Below are 21489 nucleotides of genomic sequence, written 5' to 3' on the forward strand. Positions count from 1 at the left end.
CGATATTGACATTCTCCTAGTAAAAGTGATGAGTAGGTTAAGCCAAGGTTATACAGGACAGTCATCTTGTGACAAAATAATCATTACCTTTATTTCAGACTAAAAACATGAGGAACGCTGACAAAGCTCTTCAGAGTAAAACATGTGATGTACTCTGACCCTGGGTGGGAAATAGTTGCTCACTGGACTGAGTCTAGACTTGAGTGATGAAATCACTTTCAGTATCCAATTAGACTTGTATTTCTATTATCTTGCACAGAAAGCCTATACGTGTAGTTCTAAACTTAAATCAATCACAAAATAATGTAATGAAAAGTTTGAACAATGTATTTTATCTGATTTTTAAATTGAGAAGAAACAATGTATTACAGATGCAAATGAACTTGTGTATCAGGAATGAAGTCATCCCTCTTCCGGAAAAACATCTGTCAGCATCACGTGTGAGGAGCGCAAACCTGCGTTCCTATTGGTCCAGAACGGGAAAGGGGCCCCGGTCTTTCCCTTCATTTCATCGGAACGCTGTCGGACATTGTTGTTGTCATGAAACAGAATCATAGTGTATGTTTTCTCCAAAGAATAACGAGCCGGCGAATATCGATGAAATTCAATCCGTATTGTCTCTAAATCGACTACCGAGATATGTCTGTGAAACGGGTGATATATGTAATGAATGGGGAAGTGTCGAGGCGTTACTTTACTTTAACAAGTTAACCGTAATCTGGTTACGGGGTTGACTGAGGTAAGGACAGTGGTTGAGGTGTTTTGTTAGGTGCCTGAATATATAGAGATTTTTTCTCTCTCTTTATAACAGTCAGCTTGATCGTAAGGAAACTGGCACCGTGTGATCAGATGGACACGGACATGTTGGGGAATAACGATCTGTACTCACACAAGTAGGACCTAATATTTGTTTTCAATGTGGAATTCTATTTTTGCTTGTTGAGTATTCAGATAACCTATTTGATCGTATTTAGGCGAACATATTAGGTAATCAAAATATCTTCCAACAACAATTTGACTAATTAGAATAGATATATTTTTCAGAAAATAACCTAATATTCTCGAAACAATCATGTCAGACTATACACAGAGGTCTCTGCCTTTTTGTCAGCGGCTGAGTTACGCTGTGGGACACTTTCTGAACGATCTGTGTGCGTCTATGTGGTTCACCTACCTGTTGGTGTACTACCACTCCGTGCTGGGCTTTCAGAACACCTATGCAGGTGTGTTACTGCTGGTGGGGCAGATAGCGGACGGGGTCTGCACACCCCTTATCGGCTACGAGTCGGACCGGACGCCGGGGTGTGGGACATACGGCAAGAGGAAGACATGGCATTTAGTGGGTGAGTGAATACCTGTTTCATATAGGTGCATTGGTTGATTGCTACACTGTAATTATGATACAATTATGAATTAGTCAAATAATGTACTTTTTGGATCTTACAATTGCCAATGTATGTATTCCGTATCATTCTAGGCCCACAATAAAAGCACAAGAAAGGCTATTATGTTACCTTGCCAATAACATGTGTTGAACTGAACACTTGTAGTCTTGTGACCAAACTTTAAGCTGAGTCATTCATAAGGAAGTGAGTTCACAACACAGGCCACATGCCTGCGTTCAGGTGCTGCCAGACCGTTCCTTGGTAGTTTGTGCAATTCAGGTTACCAGACAGCTATGTGCTATGAGGTTACCAGACAGCAGACAGCTATGAGGTTACCAGACAGCAGACAGCTATGAGGTTACCAGACAGCAGACAGCTATGTGCTATCAGGTTACCAGACAGCTTTGTGCTATGAGGTTACCAGACAGCTATGTGCTATCAGGTTACCAGACAGCTATGTGCTATCAGGTTACCAGGCAGCTATGTGCTATCAGGTTACCAGACAGCTATGTGCTATGAGGTTACCAGACAGCTATGTGCTATCAGGTTACCAGACAGCTATGTGCTATGAGGTTACCAGACAGCTATGTGCTATCAGGTTACCAGACAGCTATGTGCTATCAGGTTACCAGACAGCAGACAGCTATGTGCTATGAGGTTACCAGACAGCTATGTGCTATCAGGTTACCAGACAGCTATGTGCTATCAGGTTACCAGACGGCTATGTGCTATCAGGTTACCAGACAGCAGACAGCTATGAGGTTACCAGACAGCAGACAGCTATGTGCTATCAGGTTACCAGACAGCAGACAGCTATGAGGTTACCAGACAGCAGACAGCTATGTGCTATCAGGTTACCAGACAGCTTTGTGCTATGAGGTTACCAGACAGCTATGTGCTATCAGGTTACCAGACAGCTATGTGCTATCAGGTTACCAGACAGCAGACAGCTATGTGCTATCAGGTTACCAGACAGCTATGTGCTATCAGGTTACCAGACAGCTATGTGCTATCAGGTTACCAGACAGCAGACAGCTATGTGCTATCAGGTTACCAGACAGCTATGTGCTATCAGGTTACCAGACGGCTATGTGCTATCAGGTTACCAGACGGCTATGTGCTAGAGGTTACCAGACAGCAGACAGCTATGAGGTTACCAGACAGCAGACAGCTATGTGCTATCAGGTTACCAGACAGCTATGTGCTATCGGGTTACCAGACAGCTATGAGGTTACCAGACAGCAGACAGCTATGTGCTATCAGGTTACCAGACAGCTATGTGCTATCGGGTTACCAGACAGCAGACAGCTATGTGCTATCAGGTTACCAGACAGCTATGTGCTATCAGGTTACCAGACAGCTATGTGCTATCAGGTTACTATACCACAATGTGCTATCAGGTTACTATACCACTATGTGCTATCAGGTTACCAGACAGCTATGTGCTATGAGGTTACCAGACAGCTATGTGTTATCAGGTTACCAGACCGCTATCAGGTTACCAGACAGCTATGTGCTATCAGGTTACCAGACAGCTATGTGCTATCAGGTTACCAGACAGCTATGTGCTATCAGGTTACTATACCACAATGTGCTATCAGGTTACCAGACAGCTATGTGCTATCAGGTTACCAGACAGCTATGTGCTATCAGGTTACCAGACAGCTATGTGCTATCAGGTTACCAGACAGCTATGTGCTATCAGGTTACCAGACAGCTATGTGCTATCAGGTTACCAGACAGCTATGTGCTATCAGGTTACCAGACAGCTATGTGCTATCAGGTTACCAGACAGCTATGTGCTATCAGGTTACCAGACAGCTATGTGCTATCAGGTTACCAGACAGCTATGTGCTATCAGGTTACCAGACAGCTATGTGCTATGAGGTGGTTGAAGAAGCTCAGAGCTAGACAGGTCACCCTACCTGGGATCAGTGGGCTGTGATGATCAGGCCTGCTCCTGCATGAGACCCACTGGGCATGTAGGCTTTTGTTCTAGCCCAGCACTAACACAGCTGCTAGAACAAATCATCATCAAGCCCTACATTAGTTGAATCAGGTGTGTCAGTGCTGGGCTGGGATATAAGCCTCCACATCAATGTTTGTACAACGCCTTCGCTCTCCCTCCAGGGATGAGCAGTGTGCTTATCTCCTTCATGTTCTTTCCTTTTCCTCATTCCCCTTCCTGTGTCTGGGCTGTGACCTCATTCCCCTTCCTGTGTCTGGCCTGTGACCTCATTCCCCTTCCTGTGCCTGGGCTGTGACCTCATTCCCCTTCCTGTGCCTGGGCTGTGACCTCATTCCCCTTCCTGTGTCTGGGCTGTGACCTCATTCCCCTTCCTGTGTCTGGGCTGTGACCTCATTCCCCTTCCTGTGTCTGGCCTGTGACCTCATTCCCCTTCCTGTGTCTGGCCTGTGACCTCATTCCCCTTCCTGTGGGCTGTGTTATGTCTTCATAGAGCTAACCTCGCTCCCCTCTTTATTTATTGGATTCGGTTCAGAGTAAGATGAGCTTTATTGTCATGAATGACAGGGCTACTGTTGGTAAAGTGAAGTGAGATACACACACGTCAACAGTAACATCCCCTCCCCCTCTCCAGGTACGGTCAGTGTGCTGATGTCCTTTGCGTTCATCTTTAATCAGTGTCTGGGGTGTGACCAGTACACCTCTCAGTGGGTCAGCCTGACGTACTTCATCCCATTCATCATCATCTTCCAGTTCGGCTGGGCTGCCACGCAGATCTCACACCTGTCACTCATCCCTGAGCTGGTATCCTGCGAACACGCCAAGGTGGAGCTCACTGCTTACAGGTAAATAACAACCAGGATGGAGCTCACTGCTTACAGGTAAATAACAACCAGGATGGAGCTCACTGCTTACAGGTAAATAACAACCAGGATGGAGCTCACTGCTTACAGGTAAATAACAACCAGGATGGAGCTCACTGCTTACAGGTAAATAACAACCAGGATGGAGCTAGGGGATACGCTGTGTGTAACATACATTTTTAAGGTTTACTTGGCTACTCCATGCCGCTTTCCACACAGACCTAGCCCCGCCCCCTGTCACTCAAGGAGCACGTGTTGTTCCTGGACCATGAGACACATTCAGTCTGCATGGTCAATCAAATTTGATAAAATCAAATTTTATTTGTCACGTGCCGAATACAACAGGTGTAGACCTTACAGTGAAATGCTTACTTACAAGCCCTTAATCAACAATGCAGTTTTAAGAAAATAGAGTTAAAATATTACTAAATAAAATGTTTAAAAAAAGAGAATTAACACAATATCAATAACGAGGATATATACAGGGGGTCCCGGTACTGAGTCAGTGTGGAGGCTATATACAGGGGGTACCAGTACCGAGTCAGTGTGGAGGCTATATACAGGGGGTCCCGGTACTGAGTCAGTGTGCAGGGGGTACAGGTTAGAGGTGATTTGTACATGTAGGTAGGGGTGAAGTGACTATGCATAGATAAACAGCGAGTAGCAGCAGTGTAAAAACAAAGGGGGGCTGTGTCGATGCAAATAGTCCAGGTGGCCATTTGATGAATTGTTCAGCAGTCTGATTGCTTGTGGGTCGAAGCTGTTAAGGAGCCTTTATGTCCTAGACTTGGTGCTCCGGTACCACTTGCTGTACGGTAGCAGAGAGAACAGTCTATGACTAGGGTGACTAGAGTCTTTGACAATTTTTGGGCCTTCCTCTGACACCGCCTGGTATAGAGGTCCTGGATGGCAGGAAGCTTGGTCCCAGTGATGTACTGGGCTGTACGCACTACCCTCTGTAGGGACTTCCTCTGACACCACCTATTATAGAGGTCCTGGATGGCAGGAAGCTTGGCCCCAGTGATGTACTGGGCCATACACACTACCCTCTGTAGGGCCTTCCTCTGACACCGCCTGGTATAGAGGTCCTGGATGGCAGGAAGCTTGGCCCCAGTGATGTACTGGGCTGTACGCACTACCCTCTGGTATAGAGGTCCTGGATGGCAGGAAGCTGTTAGGGTTTGTTTCCTGTTCTTTGTCAATCATCATTGGTGAAATTAGCATTATGACAATATCTTTAATTAAATCATTCAAAACCTTTATTAATGCAATTGCAGACAGAAATTGACAATCAGGAACAGAGCACGCATGTTTCCGAGTAAGTTCTGCAAAATAGAAGTTGCTTTTATTAAACCTGAAGTCCAGCCTTAGTGATGTCACTGCCTACGTCATTACCTTCTACTCATGAGACCAAAACCATGCCTACACAGCTATATAATCAAGGTTTTTAGTGTTATCTAAATACTTAGCAGTAAATTATGTCCAAGTTGATTTATAGTGGGATGTCTGACTGGTCTCTTATCTCTTACTGAGTTCTGTCTCTACAGTCACACATTTCTCAGACTGTTTCTTTTAGAAGAGGCAGAAAGACCAGAAAAGTACTGTGGAACAATATTAAACCTCATACTGTATATATATTGTTACTCTGTAGTCTAGGACCCTATAAATGTAAAGGGGGGGGGTCTTATAACCCTACCCCTTATATTAATACAACATAAGCATAATCAATTATTCTAATACATCAAACATTTGGTCCAGCCCCTATCATGACCCCTAGGTGAACCTCTAACAACGCACAACCCTCTGTAGCGCCGTACGGTTGGCTGCTGAGCAGTTGCCGTACCAGGCAGTGATGCAACCGGTCAGGAAGCTCTCGATGGTGCAGCTGTAATAACTTCTTGAGGATCTTGGGTCCCATGACAAATCTTTTCAGTCTTCTGAGGGGGAAAAGGTGTTGTTCCCTCATCACGACTTACTTGGTGTGTTAGGACCATGATAGTTTGTTGGTGATGTGGACAGCAAGGAACTTCAAACTCTCGACCCGCTCCACTACAGCCCCATCGATGTTAAATGGTGCTCTCATGCATGCTTCAGTGTTGCTTGCCTCGAAGCGAGGATAAAAGGCATTTAGCCGTTTCGGGAATAGCACATGAACACACACAAGACATGGCAAAATGTGTAGAATTGCAGGAAATGAGCTTTTTAAAATGGCAAAATATTCTCTCTTGTTCTGCTCTCCCAGGTATGCATTTACAGTGATGGCCAATATAACAGTGTACGCTGTGGCCTATCTGCTGTTCCACTTCCAGACCGGATCAGACCAGGACCCCTCTCTCACCGAGACCCTGGGGCCCATAGATATCCCTATATTCAGGGTGAGCAGAGCCATGCATTACCTCATAGATATCCCTATATTCAGAGACATACATTACCTCATAGATATCCCTATATTCAGGGTGAGCAGAGCCATGCATTACCTCAGAGATATCCCTATATTCAGAGACATACATTACCTCATAGATATCCCTATATTCAGGGTGAGCAGAGCCATGCATTACCTCAGAGATATCCCTATATTCAGAGACATACATTACCTCATAGATATCCCTATATTTAGGGTGAGTAGAGCCATACATTACCTCATAGATATCCCTATATTCAGGGTGAGTAGAGCCATACATTACCTCATAGATATCCCTATATTCAGGGTGAGTAGAGCCATACATTACCTCAGAGATATCCCTATATTCAGAGACATACATTACCTCATAGATATCCCTATATTCAGGGTGAGCAGAGCCATGCATTACCTCATAGATATCCCTATATTCAGAGACATACATTACCTCATAGATATCCCTATATTCAGGGTGAGCAGAGCCATGCATTACCTCAGAGATATCCCTATATTCAGAGACATACATTACCTCATAGATATCCCTATATTCAGGGTGAGTAGAGCCATACATTACCTCATAGATATCCCTATATTCAGGGTGAGTAGAGCCATACATTACCTCATAGATGAGTAGATCAGGGTTGGCCTCAGATTGTCTATTGTTTCCTGTATAGTTAATGCAAAATCATGATACAATTTTATCTTAAACTTTTTTTAAAAGAATGTGCGTATAACCACAACCATTCACAACTCATTATCTTGATGATGGTGTTATCTTCTTCCTCATGTTTGTAATAGGAAGTGCTTGTTGAAATGCACTGTAGGCTCATGCTAGACCTTCAGTATGTCATTTGAACAGTGCTATTATAAATAAATACATGTACACCAATAGTAGACAACTTCAGGGAGGAGATGAAGAGGAGTTATTTACGGCTATCCTTCAGGGAGGAGATGAAGAGGAGATATTTACGTCTATCCTTCAGGGAGGAGATGAAGAGGAGATATTTACGTCTATCCTTCAGGGAGGAGATGAAGAGGAGATATTTACGTCTATCCTTCAGGGAGGAGATGAAGAGGAGTTATTTACGTCTATCCTTCAGGGAGGAGATGAAGAGGAGATATTTACGTCTATCCTTCAGGGAGGAGATGAAGAGGAGATATTTACGTCTATCCTTCAGGGAGGAGATGAAGAGGAGATATTTACATCTATCCTTCAGGGTGGAGATGAAGAGGAGATATTTACGTCTATCCTTCAGGGAGGAGATGAAGAGGAGATATTTACGTCTATCCTTCAGGGAGGAGATGAAGAGGAGATATTTACGTCTATCCTTCAGGGAGGAGATGAAGAGGAGATATTTACGTCTATCCTTCAGGGAGGAGATGAAGAGGAGATATTTACGTCTATCCTTCAGGGAGGAGATGAAGAGGAGATATTTACGTCTATCCTTCAGGGAGGAGATGAAGAGGAGATATTTACGTCTATCCTTCAGGGAGGAGATGAAGAGGAGATATTTACGTCTATCCTTCAGGGAGGAGATGAAGAGGAGATATTTACGTCTATCCTTCAGGGAAGGAGATGAAGAGGAAGAGATATTTACGTCTATCCTTCAGGGAGATGAGATGAAGAGGAGATATTTACGTCTATCCTTCAGGGAGGAGATGAAGAGGAGATATTTACGTCTATCCTTCAGGGAGGAGATGAAGAGGAGATATTTACGTCTATCCTTCAGGGAGGAGATGAAGAGGAGATATTTACGTCTATCCTTCAGGGAGGAGATGAAGAGGAGATATTTACGTCTATCCTTCAGGGAGGAGATGAAGAGGAGATATTTACGTCTATCCTTCAGGGAGGAGATGAAGAGGAGATATTTACGTCTATCCTTCAGGGAGGAGATGAAGAGGAGATATTTACGTCTATCCTTCAGGGAGGAGATGAAGAGGAGATATTTACGTCTATCCTTCAGGGAGGAGATGAAGAGGAGATATTTACGTCTATCCTTCAGGGAGGAGATGAAGAGGAGATATTTACGTCTATCCTTCAGGGAGGAGATGAAGAGGAGATATTTACGTCTATCCTTCAGGGAGGAGATGAAGAGGAGATATTTACGTCTATCCTTCAGGGAGGAGATGAAGAGGAGATATTTACGTCTATCCTTCAGGGAGGAGATGAAGAGGAGATATTTACGTCTATCCTTCAGGGAGGAGATGAAGAGGAGATATTTACGTCTATCCTTCAGGGAGGAGATGAAGAGGAGATATTTACGTCTATCCTTCAGGGAGGAGATGAAGAGGAGATATTTACGTCTATCCTTCAGGGAGGAGATGAAGAGGAGATATTTACGTCTATCCTTCAGGGAGGAGATGAAGAGGAGATATTTACGTCTATCCTTCAGGGAGGAGATGAAGAGGAGATATTTACGTCTATCCTTCAGGGAGGAGATGAAGAGGAGATATTTCACGTCTATCCTTCAGGGAGGAGATGAAGAGGAGATATTTACGTCTATCCTTCAGGGAGGAGATGAAGAGGAGATATTTACGTCTATCCTTCAGGGAGGAGATGAAGAGGAGATATTTACGTCTATCCTTCAGGGAGGAGATGAAGAGGAGATGAAGGGAGGAGATGAAGAGGAGATATTTACGTCTATCCTTCAGGGAGGAGATGAAGAGGAGATATTTACGTCTATCCTTCTTCAGGGAGGAGATGAAGAGGAGATATTTACGTCTATCCTTCAGGGAGGAGATGAAGAGGAGATATTTACGTCTATCCTTCAGGGAGGAGATGAAGAGGAGATATTTACGTCTATCCTTCAGGGAGGAGATGAAGAGAAGAGAGATATTTACGTCTATCCTTCAGGGAGGAAGATGAAGAGGAGATGAAGAGGAGATATTTACGTCTATCCTTCAGGGAGGAGATGAAGAGGAGATATTTACGTCTATCCTTCAGGGAGGAGATGAAGAGGAGATATTTACGTCTATCCTTCAGGGAGGAGATGAAGAGGAGATATTTACGTCTATCCTTCAGGGAGGAGATGAAGAGGAGATATTTACGTCTATCCTTCAGGGAGGAGATGAAGAGGAGATATTTACGTCTATCCTTCAGGGAGGAGATGAAGAGGAGATATTTACGTCTATCCTTCAGGGAGGAGATGAAGAGGAGATATTTACGTCTATCCTTCAGGGAGGAGATGAAGATATTTACGTCTATCCTTCAGGGAGAGATATATTTACGTCTATCCTTCAGGGAGAGATGAGAGGAGATATTTAGATCCTTCAGGAGAGATATTTACGTCTATCCTTCAGGGAGGAGATGAAGAGGAGATATTTACGTCTATCCTTCAGGGAGGAGATGAAGAGGAGATATTTACGTCTATCCTTCAGGGAGGAGATGAAGAGGAGATATTTACGGAGGGAGATGAAGAGGAGATATTTACGTCTATCCTTCAGGGAGGAGATGAAGAGGAGATATTTACGTCTATCCTTCAGGGAGGAGATGAAGAGGAGATATTTTACGTCTATCCTTCAGGGAGATGAAGAGAGATGAAGAGGAGATATTTACGTCTATCCTTCAGGGAGGAGATGAAGAGGAGATATTTACGTCTATCCTTCAGGGAGGAGATGAAGAGGAGATATTTACGTCTATCCTTCAGGGAGGAGATGAAGAGGAGATATTTACGATTCAGGGAGGAGATGAAGAGGAGATATTTACGTCTATCCTTCAGGGAGGAGATGAAGAGGAGATATTTACGTCTATCCTTCAGGGAGGAGATGAAGAGGAGATATTTACGTCTATCCTTCAGGGAGGAGATGAAGAGGAGATATTTACGTCTCGTGAAGAGGAGATATTTACGTCTATCCTTCAGGGAGGAGATGAAGAGGAGATATTTACGTCTATCCTTCAGGGAGGAGATGAAGAGGAGATATTTACGTCTATCCTTCAGGGAGGAGATGAAGATATTTACGTCTATCCTTCAGGGAGGAGATGAAGAGGAGATATTTACGTCTATCCTTCAGGGAGGAGATGAAGAGGAGAGATATTTACGTCTATCCTTCAGGGAGGAGATATTTTACGTCTATCCTTCAGGGAGGAGATGAAGAGGAGATATTTACGTCTATCCTTCAGGGAGGAGATATTTACGTCTATCCTTCAGGGAGGAGATGAAGAGGAGATATTTACGTCTATCCTTCAGGGAGGAGATGAAGAGGAGATATTTACGTCTATCCATTTGTACTTTTCATTCTATTTATTTATTCTTTCAGAACCTGAGCCTCATCGTGCTGGGTATCGGTGCTCTTTCCTCTGTCCTCTTTCACCTGGGCACACGAGAAGAGAAGAGAGAAGAGGAGGATGATGAAGAAGAAGAGAAAGGAGAGCGCCGGCCCCTTATCCCTCGCCCTCAGGCTGCCGCCCCTGTCCAGTCGCTGCTGAGGTGGAAATGCTGGCTGAAACAGCCTTCCTTTTACCAGGTAACACTGAAACAGCCTTCCTTGTCTGTTTTCAGCCCATGTTAATAGTGGTGTGTTCAGCCCATGTTAATAGTGGTGTGTTCAGCCCATGTTAATAGTGGTGTGTTCAGCCCATGTTAATAGTGGTGTGTTCAGCCCGTGTTAATAGTGGTGTGTTCAGCCCATGTTAATAGTGGTGTGTTCAGCCCATGTTAATAGTGGTGTGTTCAGCCCATGTTAATAGTGGTGTGTTCAGCCCATGTTAATAGTGGTGTGTTCAGCCCATGTTAATAGTGGTGTGTTCAGCCCATGTTAATAGTGGTGTGTTCAGCCCATGTTAATAGTGGTGTGTTCAGCCCATGTTAATAGTGGTGTGTTCAGCCCATGTTAATCGTTCCTGTATTTTCCTTCTGTCCTGTCCAGGTAGCGTTTCTCTACATGTCCACCAGACTGATAGTGAACGTGTCTCAGACGTACAATCTCATGTATCTTACCAACACTCTCATGTTGCCAAAGGTAACAACATCATGTATCTTACCAACACCCTCATGTTGCCAAAGATAACACCACTATAGCGATAACGATACCTATAACTATACCGATAACTTTAATTATACCGATCACTTTAATTATACCGATACCTGTAACTATACCGATAACTATTATTTTATTTGACCTTTATTTATACAGGTTTTCTCATTGAGATAACATCTCTTTTCCAAGAGACACCTGGTCCAATAGCAGCAGGGGGAACAACGTTTCAGACAAAACAACTTACATACACTAACACAACATTAAACAAAACTATAAACACACATACAGTACAACAAAAACCTTTTACGTTTAAAAACACAAACATCTTGACTAAAAACAGCTGGCCTAAAGACAATTACACTCTTCTATGATATATACATCGATCAAGTGTTTAAACTCCACCAACGAAACTAGATCACATTTTAAAATGTTCAGGAGAGAATTCCAGGACCACGGAGCTAAGTTACTAAAACTATTTCTACCATGACCTGTTGTAATTTTTGGTACTGTTAGAAGCAAATGAGAATGGGAACGTAATTGATATTTATTTACTGACCTGACTAAAAAAGAACTTGAGCTAAAATGGCATTTGATCCAATATGGCCTTATAAATCAGTGTATACCAGTGTTTAAGCTTTACGCAAGGTCATTGACGACCAGCCAACAGCGCTGTAGAGATCACAATGATGTGTTAGACGTTTCTGATTTATAATGAACCTGAGGGCTGCGTGATACACTGAATCAAGTGCTCTCAGGGTAGTGGTTGAGGCCTGCATATATATATAACATCACTAAAATCTAAAACCAACAGTAATGTACATCGTACCAGCTCCTTCCTGGCCTCCAGAGAAAAACAAGCCTTATGCCGTTAATAAAACCCTATTTTCAGCTTGAGCTTCCTTATCAAGTTCTCTACATGCAGTGAAGCTCAGCTTGTCATCAACCCACAAACCCAAATATTTATACGCTTTAACTTGCTCTATACTATGTCCAGCCAATGTAGCAATGACATGATTAGTAACATGCCTGGCATTTGAAAATACCATGCATTTTGTTTTACCCGAATTTAGAATCAGCTTTAAATCATACGGATTATGTTGTATGATGTTAAATGCTCTTTGGGCATTTTCAAAAGCGAAGGATAAACTACTACCACTTGAATACAGAACAGTATCATCTGCATAAAAATGAACATCCGCTGTTTCAATAAGATCCCCAATGTTGTTGATATACAAAATGAACAATATAACCTTGCGGAACACCTGAGCACACCTTTATGGACTCAGATTTACAACCATCTGCCATTACACATTGTGATAGGTAATTTATAAACCAATCTAGAGCATGACCAGTAATTCCACAACATTTTAACCTTTGCACTAACACAGCATGGTCCATGGTGTCAAAAGCCTTTGACAAATCAATAAAAACAGACACACAATGTAACTTCTTATCAAGAGCACAGTGGATGTCATTTAAAACCTTCAATGTTGCTGAAACAGTGCTGTGGCCAGACCTAAAACCTGATTGCATTCCATTTAACCTCTCTGGGATATGTGGGACGGTAGTGTCCCACCTCGCAACATTAGCCAGTGAAATTGCAGGGCTCCAAATTCAAACAACAGAAACCCCATAATTAAAATTCCTCAAACATACAAGTATTTTACACCATTTTAAAGATAAACTGCTTGTAAATCCAGCCACAGTGTCCGATTTCAAATAGGCTTTACGGAGAAAGCACACCAAACGATTGTTAGGTCAGCACCTAGTCACAGAAAACCATAAAGCCATTTTCCAGCCAAGGATAGCCCTCACAAATGTCAGAAATAGTGATTAAATTCATCACTAACCTTTGATGATCTTCATCAGATGGCACTCACAGGACTCCATGTTACACAATAAATGTGTGTTTTGTTTGATAAAGTTAATCTTTCTGTCCAAAAACCTCATTTGAAATTGGTGTGTTATGTTCAGAAATCCATTGTCTCAAACAAACATCCAGTGAAAGTGCAGAGAGCCACATCAAATTACAGAAATACTCATCATAAACATTGATAAAAGATACAAGTGTTATGCATGGAAATATAGATAAACTACTCCTTAATGCAACCGCTGTGTCAGATTTCAAAAAAGCTTTACAGCGAAAGCACACCTTGCGATTATGTTAGGTCACCGCCTAGCCACAGAAAAACATACAGCCATTTTCCAAAGAAGGAGAGGTGTCAGAAATAGCATAATAAATAGTCACTTACCTTTGATGATCTTCATCTGAATGCACTCCCAGGAATCCCAGTTCTACAATAAATGTTTGTTTTATTTGATAAAGTCCTTAATTTATGTCCAAATACCTCCTTATTCGCGCGTTTAGTTCACAAATCCAAACTCATTCTGCCAGACCTCTTACTCAATCAGTTCTCATTCTCTCCTCCTTCACACTAGAAGCCTCAAACAAGGTTCTAAAGACTGTTGACATTTTGTAGAAACATATTGGGAAGTGCAATATGACCCCATAGACACTGTATATTCGATAGGCAATGACTTGAAAAACTACAAACCTCAGATTTCCCACTTCCTGGTTGGATTTTTTTCTCAGCTTTTTGCCTGCCATATGAGTTCTGTTATACTCACAGACATCATTCAAACAGTTTTAGAAACTTCAGAGTGTTTTCTACCCACATCTACTAATTATATGCATATTCTAGCTTTTGGGCCTGAGTAGCAGGCAGTTTATTATCCAAGCTAGTCAATACTGCCCCCCCCAGTCCCAAAGAAGTGGGGAGCAAAGATGTCTGCAGCTAGGTGTAGGAGGTGGGGGTCTAGTTCATCAGGGCCAGGGGATTTAAAAAAAAAAAAAAAAAAAATTCTTTCAGGGCTTTACACACTTCTGAAACAGAGAAGGATGAAAAGGAGAACCTGGTGAAGGAGTGCACAGGGGTGTCAGGTAAATTCATAGGGGGCTCAATTATACCTATGACCTTTTCAAATAAACTGCCTGCATCTATAAAATGCTGGTTCAAGGCTTTCAGAATGGAGGTTCTCTCAGTTATAATCTGTGTGTCAACCAACAATTGTTTGGGAAACTGTGTATCTTTTCTGCACTCCAAACCCTTCATTACTTGACACAATGTGGATGGATTATTTACATTTTGTGAAGTAGATTTCAGCTAGTGGTCTGCTTTCAATTTACGGATCATAGCCAAACCCTTATTTCGAAGATGTTTAAAAGCCATCTAATCATCTGCCAAACCATTATAACTATACCTATAATTAGAACTGTATCTATAATTAGAACTGTACCTATAATTAGAAATATAAAGGTAAAATAAAATCAATACTTAACTATACTTATACCAATAACTATACCTATAACTATACCAATTATTATACCGATACATATAGCTATAATTAACTATACCTACACCAATTATTATACCGATAGCTATAGCTATGCCTAAAACTATACTTATAACTATACCAATACTTATAGCTATGCCTAAAACTATACTTATAACTATACCAATAATTATACCGATACTTATAGCTATGCCTTTAACTATACCGATAACTATAATTATACCGATAACTATATCGATAATTATACCTAATATCTGTAATTATAGCGAAACCGATAATTATACCTAATCCCTGTAACTATACCGATAACTATAATTAAACTGATAGCGAAACCGATAATTATACCTAATCCCTGTAACTATACCGATAACTATAATTAAACCGATAGCGAAAACGATAATCAAATCAAATTTATTTATATAGCCCTTCATACATCAGCTGATATCTCAAAGTGCTGTACAGAAACCCAGCCTAAAACCCCAAACAGCAAGCAATGCAGGTGTAGAAGCATGGTGGCTAGGAAAAACTCCCTAGAAAGGCCAAAACCTAGGAAGAAACCTAGAGAGGAACCAGGCTATGTGGGGTGACCAGTCCTCTTCTGGGTGTGCCGGGTGGAGATTATAACAGAACATAAATGACCAGCATGGTCCAATAATAATAAGGCAGAACAGTTGAAACTGGAGCAGCAGCACGGCCAGGTGGACTGGGCACAGCAAGGAGTCATCATGTCAGGTAGTCCTGAGGCATGGTCCTAGGGCTCAGGTCCTCCGAGAGAGAGAAAGAAAGAGAGAATTAGAGAGAGGACACTTAAATTCACACAGGACACCGAATAGGACAGGAGAAGTACTCCAGATATAACAAACTGACCCTAGCCCCCCACAAACTACTGCAGCATAAATACTGGAGGCTGAGACAGGAGGGGTCAGGAGACACTGTGGCCCCATCCGAGGACACCCCCGGACAGGGCCAAACAGGAAGGATATAACCCCACCCACTTTGCCAAAGCACAGCCCCCACACCACTAGAGGGATATCTTTAACCACCAACTTACCATCCTGAGACAAGGCCGAGTATAGCCCACAAAGATCTCCGCCACGGCACAACCCAAGGGGGGGGGCGCCATCCCAGACAGGAAGATCACATCAGTGACTCAACCCACTCAAGTGACGCACCCCTCCTAGGGATGGTATGAAAGAGCCCCAGTAAGCCAGTGACTCAGCCCCTGTAATAGGGTTAGAGGCAGAGAATCCCAGTGGAAAGAGGGGAACCGGCCAGGCAGAGACAGCAAGGGCGGTTCGTTGCTCCAGAGCCTTTCCGTTCACCTTCACACTCCTGGGCCAGACTACACTCAATCATATGACCCACTGAAGAGATGAGTCTTAATCAAATCAAAATCAAATTTATTTATATAGCCCTTCGTACATCAGCTGATATCTCAAAGTGCTGTACAGAAACCCAGCCTAAAACCCCAAACAGCAAGCAATGCAGGTGTAGAAGCACGGTGGCTAGGAAAAACTCCCTAGAAAGGCCAAAACCTAGGAAGAAACCTAGAGAGGAACCAGGCTATGTGGGGTGGCCAGTCCTCTTCTGGCTGTGCCGGGTGGAGATTATAACAGAACATGGCCAAGATGTTCAAATGTTCATAAATGACCAGCATGGTCGAATAATAATAAGGCAGAACAGTTGAAACTGGAGCAGCAGCACAGTCAGGTGGAAGTTGAAACTGGAGCAGCAGCATGGCCAGGTGGACTGGGGACAGCAAGGAGTCATCATGTCAGGTAGTCCTGGGGCATGGTCCTAGGGCTCAGGTCAGTTGAAACTGGAACAGCAGTATGGCCAGGTGGACTGGGGACAGCAAGGAGTCATCATGTCAAGTAGTCCTGGAGCTCAGGTCCTAGGGCTCAGGTCCTCCGAGAGAGAGAAAGAAAGAGAGAAGGAGAGAATTAGAGAACGCACACTTAGATTCACACAGGACACCGAATAGGACAGGAGAGGTACTCCAGATATAACAAACTGACCCCAGCCCCCCGACACATAAACTACTGCAGCATAAATACTGGAGGCTGAGACAGGAGGGGTCAGGAGACACTGTGGCCCCATCCGAGGACACTTAAGTAAGGACTTAAAGGTTGAGACCGAGATAATTATACCTAATCCCTGTAACTATACCGATAACTATAATTACACCGATAGCGAAACCGATAATTATACCTAATCCCTGTAACTTTACCGATAACTATATTTATACCGATAGCGAAACCGATAATTATACCAGTAACTTTACCGATAACTATAATTATACCTGCAACTATACCGATAACTATAATTATACCGATAGCAAAACCGATAATTATACCTATACCTGTAACTATACCGATAACTATATTTACACCGATAGCGAAACCAATAATTATACCTAATACCTGTAACTATACCGATAACTATATTTATACCGATAGCGAAACCAATAATTATACCTAATCCCTGTAACTATACCGATAACTATATTTATTCCGATATGTTCCCTACCTATAATTATAACTACACCTGTAACTATACCTGTACCAATAACTATACCGATAACTAACTATACCTATAGTTACACCTATAACTAATGATGCACCGATATGACATTTTTGGCCAATACCGATATCCAATATTTTCCTTGCCCCAAAATAACGATAACCGATATTTACAATTTTAGCGGTCTTTTAAGCATTCTAGTGCAGTTAAATAGTTAGACCACTGCGTCCATGTGTGTGTTAAGACGCTACATCTCAGTGCAAGAGGCGTCACTCCAGTCCCTGGTTCGAATCCAGGCTGTATCACATCTGGCCGTGATTGGGAGTCCCATAGGGCGGCGCACAATTAGCCCAGCGTCTTCTGGGGTAGGCCGTCATTGTAAATAAGAATTTGTTCCTAACTGACTTGCCTATTTGATTAATGGTGGTCGGACCATCTATGTGAAGCTAGCCACAATTGTGGACTTTGCGGTTAGCCTTCAAAATAAAAGTATGGCATAATTCTACTATTTGTATTCATTTGCATTACTGTCAATGACATACTTGAATTTGCAGTATGTCATGGACAGTAATGCACATCAATACAAATAGTAGAATTATGCCATACTTTTATTTTGAAGGCTAACCACAAATTCCACTTGTGCCTAATCCTTGTGGTTAGCTTCACAACACATAACCCGGTCGAGCCTCACTATCTAGATGAAGCTAGCTGGCTGCTTATAACGTTAGTTTTGGGCAACAGGGTTTTGTTGCTGACTAGCTATTTATTTTCATGAACTGAAGTTCAATTTCAATAGGCGAATAACAAGTGGCAACCTAGCTAATCCTTACTCTCAAGGATTCCTAAATCATTGCTGAGAAAAATGAAAATGACTGCAGGTTCTACTGGTCATTGTTTTCAGGCTGGTTGTATTGTTGCTAGCTAAGTACCAAGCTAAAGCTAGCTATCCCAGAAGTTGAGGTCGAACAAATTATGCTTTATTACCAATGCGGTATTGTAAACACATCGTTTGTGGCCGGTGTTGCAGACTTCTTTGTACAGCTTTGACAGAGCTACTGTATCTTTTTGACACGCAAAGACCCAAACGGCGTTCCGTAGTATGTCGTGAAGCTGATAGCAGTCACGCTATTACTGTGTAACTCCGGTAGGGCAACATCTGAAAAATAACTCACTTGGTAGTGTGTACCGGTGCTCGACCAGTCGGCAAAAGCCAACATCACCAACGACAGAGAACGGTTGATTATCAAGGGCAATGAATTCCATTATCTTGGCTTTAATGGATTTCACATTAGAGTTGCACCGCTTAAATGTTGTTACTCTTTCAAATGACTGCTGGAGTTGTTGACTGCTCGATCCATACAGCAGATATTGTGGGCGAGGTTAGGAAGGCTGTGTTCCACGTATAGAACAACATTTTACGTGGCGTCATTACGTCATATACCTACGTTTATATAGGTATGCACGTCAGCTTTGCCTTACCAATGTTGGCATTTTTAGCTAATATTGTCCGATTCCGATATGTAAACCGATATATTGTGCATCCCTACTTATAACTATACCTGTACCTATACCTATAATTATAACTATACCTGTAACTATACCTGTAACTATACCTGTAACTATACCTATAATTATAACTATACCTGTACCTATACCTGTACCTATACCTGTAACTATACCTGTACCTATACATGTAACTATACCTGTAACTATACCTGTACCTGTACCTATAACTATACCTATAATTATAACTATACCTGTACCTATACCTGTAACTATACCTATAATTATAACTATACCTGTACCTATACCTGTAACTATACCTATAATTATAACTATACCTGTACCTATACCTATAATTCTAACTATACCTGTAACTATACCTATAATTATAACTATACCTGTACCTATACCTGTAACTATACCTGTACCTATACCTGTAACTATACCTATAATTATAACTATACCTGTACCTATACCTATAATTATAACTATACCTGTACCTATACCTGTAACTATACCTGTACCTATACATGTAACTATACCTGTAACTATACCTGTACCTGTACCTATAACTATACCTGTAACTATACCTATAATTATAACTATACCTGTACCTATACCTGTAACTATACCTATAATTATAACTATACCTGTACCTATACCTGTAACTATACCTATAATTATAACTATACCTGTACCTATACCTATAATTCTAACTATACCTGTAACTATACCTATAATTATAACTATACCTGTACCTATACCTATAATTATAACTATACCTGTAACTATACCTGTAACTATACCTGTACCTATAACTATACCTATACCTGTAACTATACCTATAATTATAACTATACCTGTACCTATACCTGTAACTATACCTATAAGTATAACTATACCTGTACCTATACCTATAATTATAACTATACCTGTAACTATACCTGTACCTATACCTGTAACTATACCTATAATTATAACTATACCTGTAACTATACCTGTACCTATACCTGTAACTATACCTATAATTATAACTATACCTGTAACTATACCTATAACTATACCTGTAACTATACCTGTAACTATAATTACAACTATACCTGTACCTATAATTACAACTATACCTGTACCTATAATTACAACTATACATGTACCTGTTATTGATGTAGAACCAGGACCTTGGCTGTACCTGTTATTGATGTAGAACCAGGACCTTGGCTGTACCTGTTATTAATGTAGAACCAGGACCTTGGCTGTACCTGTTATTGATGTAGAACCAGGACCTTGGCTGTACCTGTTAGGAAACTGTGTTACTTAGACTTTCTGTCCCCTGTTCCAGAAATACATTGCCACTATTCCCCTGGTGATGTACGTCAGTGGCTTCGCTTCCTCTTTCATCATGAAGCCTATCAGCAAACTCATCGGCAAATGTGTGAGTGTCTGTCTGGTCTATTTCCGATCTGTTCAGTAGTTTGTCTCAAACTCAAACTGTAATACACATAACACAGTAGATTTTATGGATTTGGTTTTCAGTACATCTCTGACATTACATTATTGAACTAATATTCGTGTCTTGCTCGTCTCTGATTGGTAGATGACCTACTTTGTGGGCCTGCTGCTGATCATGGCCTTCTCTTATTGGGTGTTGATAGACGACCAGATGGGTGACCGGATCTACGGGGCGTCCGTCCTTCTAGGGGTGGGGTCAGCTACCATCCTGGTGATGTCACTCTCCATGACCGCTGACCTCATCGGGGACCAGACGGTTGGTGTTAATAAAGTTACAGTCTTCAACTAGACCCTTAGTTACAGTCTTCAACTAGACCCTTAGTTACGGTCTTCAACTAGACCCTTAGTTACAGTCTTCAACTAGACCCTTAGTTATAGTCTTCAACTAGACTCTAGACCCTTAGTGATAGTCTTCAACTAGACCCTAGACCCTTAGTTATAGTCTTCAACTAGACCCTTAGTTATAGTCTTCAACTAGACCCTTAGTTATAGTCTTCAACTAGACCCTTAGTTATAGTCTTCAACTAGACCCTTAGTGATAGTCTTCAACTAGACCCTTAGTGATAGTCTTCAACTAGACCCTTAGTGATAGTCTTCAACTAGACCCTTAGTTATAGTCTTCAACTAGACCCTTAGTGATAGTCTTCAACTAGACCCTTAGTGATAGTCTTCAACTAGACCCTTAGTTATAGTCTTCAACTAGACCCTAGACCCTTAGTGATAGTCTTCAACGAGACCCTTAGTTATAGTCTTCAACTAGACCCTAGACCCTTAGTTATAGTCTTCAACTAGACCCTTAGTTATAGTCTTCAACTAGACCCTAGACCCTTAGTGATAGTCTTCAACTAGACCCTTAGTTATAGTCTTCAACTAGACCCTTAGTTATAGTCTTCAACTAGACCCTTAGTTATAGTCTTCAACTAGACCCTTAGTTATAGTCTTCAACTAGACCCTTAGTGATAGTCTTCAACTAGACCCTTAGTTATAGTCTTCAACTAGACCCTTAGTGAT

General features: G+C 41.9%; 1 protein-coding gene across 7 annotated transcripts in view; it reads left to right on the forward strand.

Moving 5' to 3' along the window:
• The first annotated feature begins 469 nt into the window (after positions 1 to 469).
• mfsd12a (major facilitator superfamily domain containing 12a) overlaps positions 470 to 21489 on the forward strand; it is a 32087-nt gene continuing 11067 nt past the window's right edge. Inside the window, exons 1-8 of one of the 7 annotated variants that reach the window (XM_042329256.1) lie at positions 473 to 739; positions 812 to 1343; positions 3986 to 4196; positions 6457 to 6589; positions 10870 to 11076; positions 11479 to 11571; positions 20309 to 20401; positions 20564 to 20734. In XM_042329256.1, coding sequence (XP_042185190.1) covers positions 1073 to 1343; positions 3986 to 4196; positions 6457 to 6589; positions 10870 to 11076; positions 11479 to 11571; positions 20309 to 20401; positions 20564 to 20734 — 1179 coding nt within the window. In that variant the 5' untranslated portion in view covers positions 473 to 739; positions 812 to 1072. Of the gene's footprint in view, positions 1344 to 3985; positions 4197 to 6456; positions 6590 to 10869; positions 11077 to 11478; positions 11572 to 20308; positions 20402 to 20563; positions 20735 to 21489 lie in introns of all 7 variants that reach the window. The other 6 variants (XM_042329257.1, XM_042329258.1, XM_042329261.1 and 3 more) reach the window with 6 other exon arrangements.

This window comes from Oncorhynchus tshawytscha, linkage group LG10 (genome assembly GCF_018296145.1).
Source record: "Oncorhynchus tshawytscha isolate Ot180627B linkage group LG10, Otsh_v2.0, whole genome shotgun sequence".
NCBI classification, from domain to species: domain Eukaryota; kingdom Metazoa; phylum Chordata; class Actinopteri; order Salmoniformes; family Salmonidae; genus Oncorhynchus; species Oncorhynchus tshawytscha.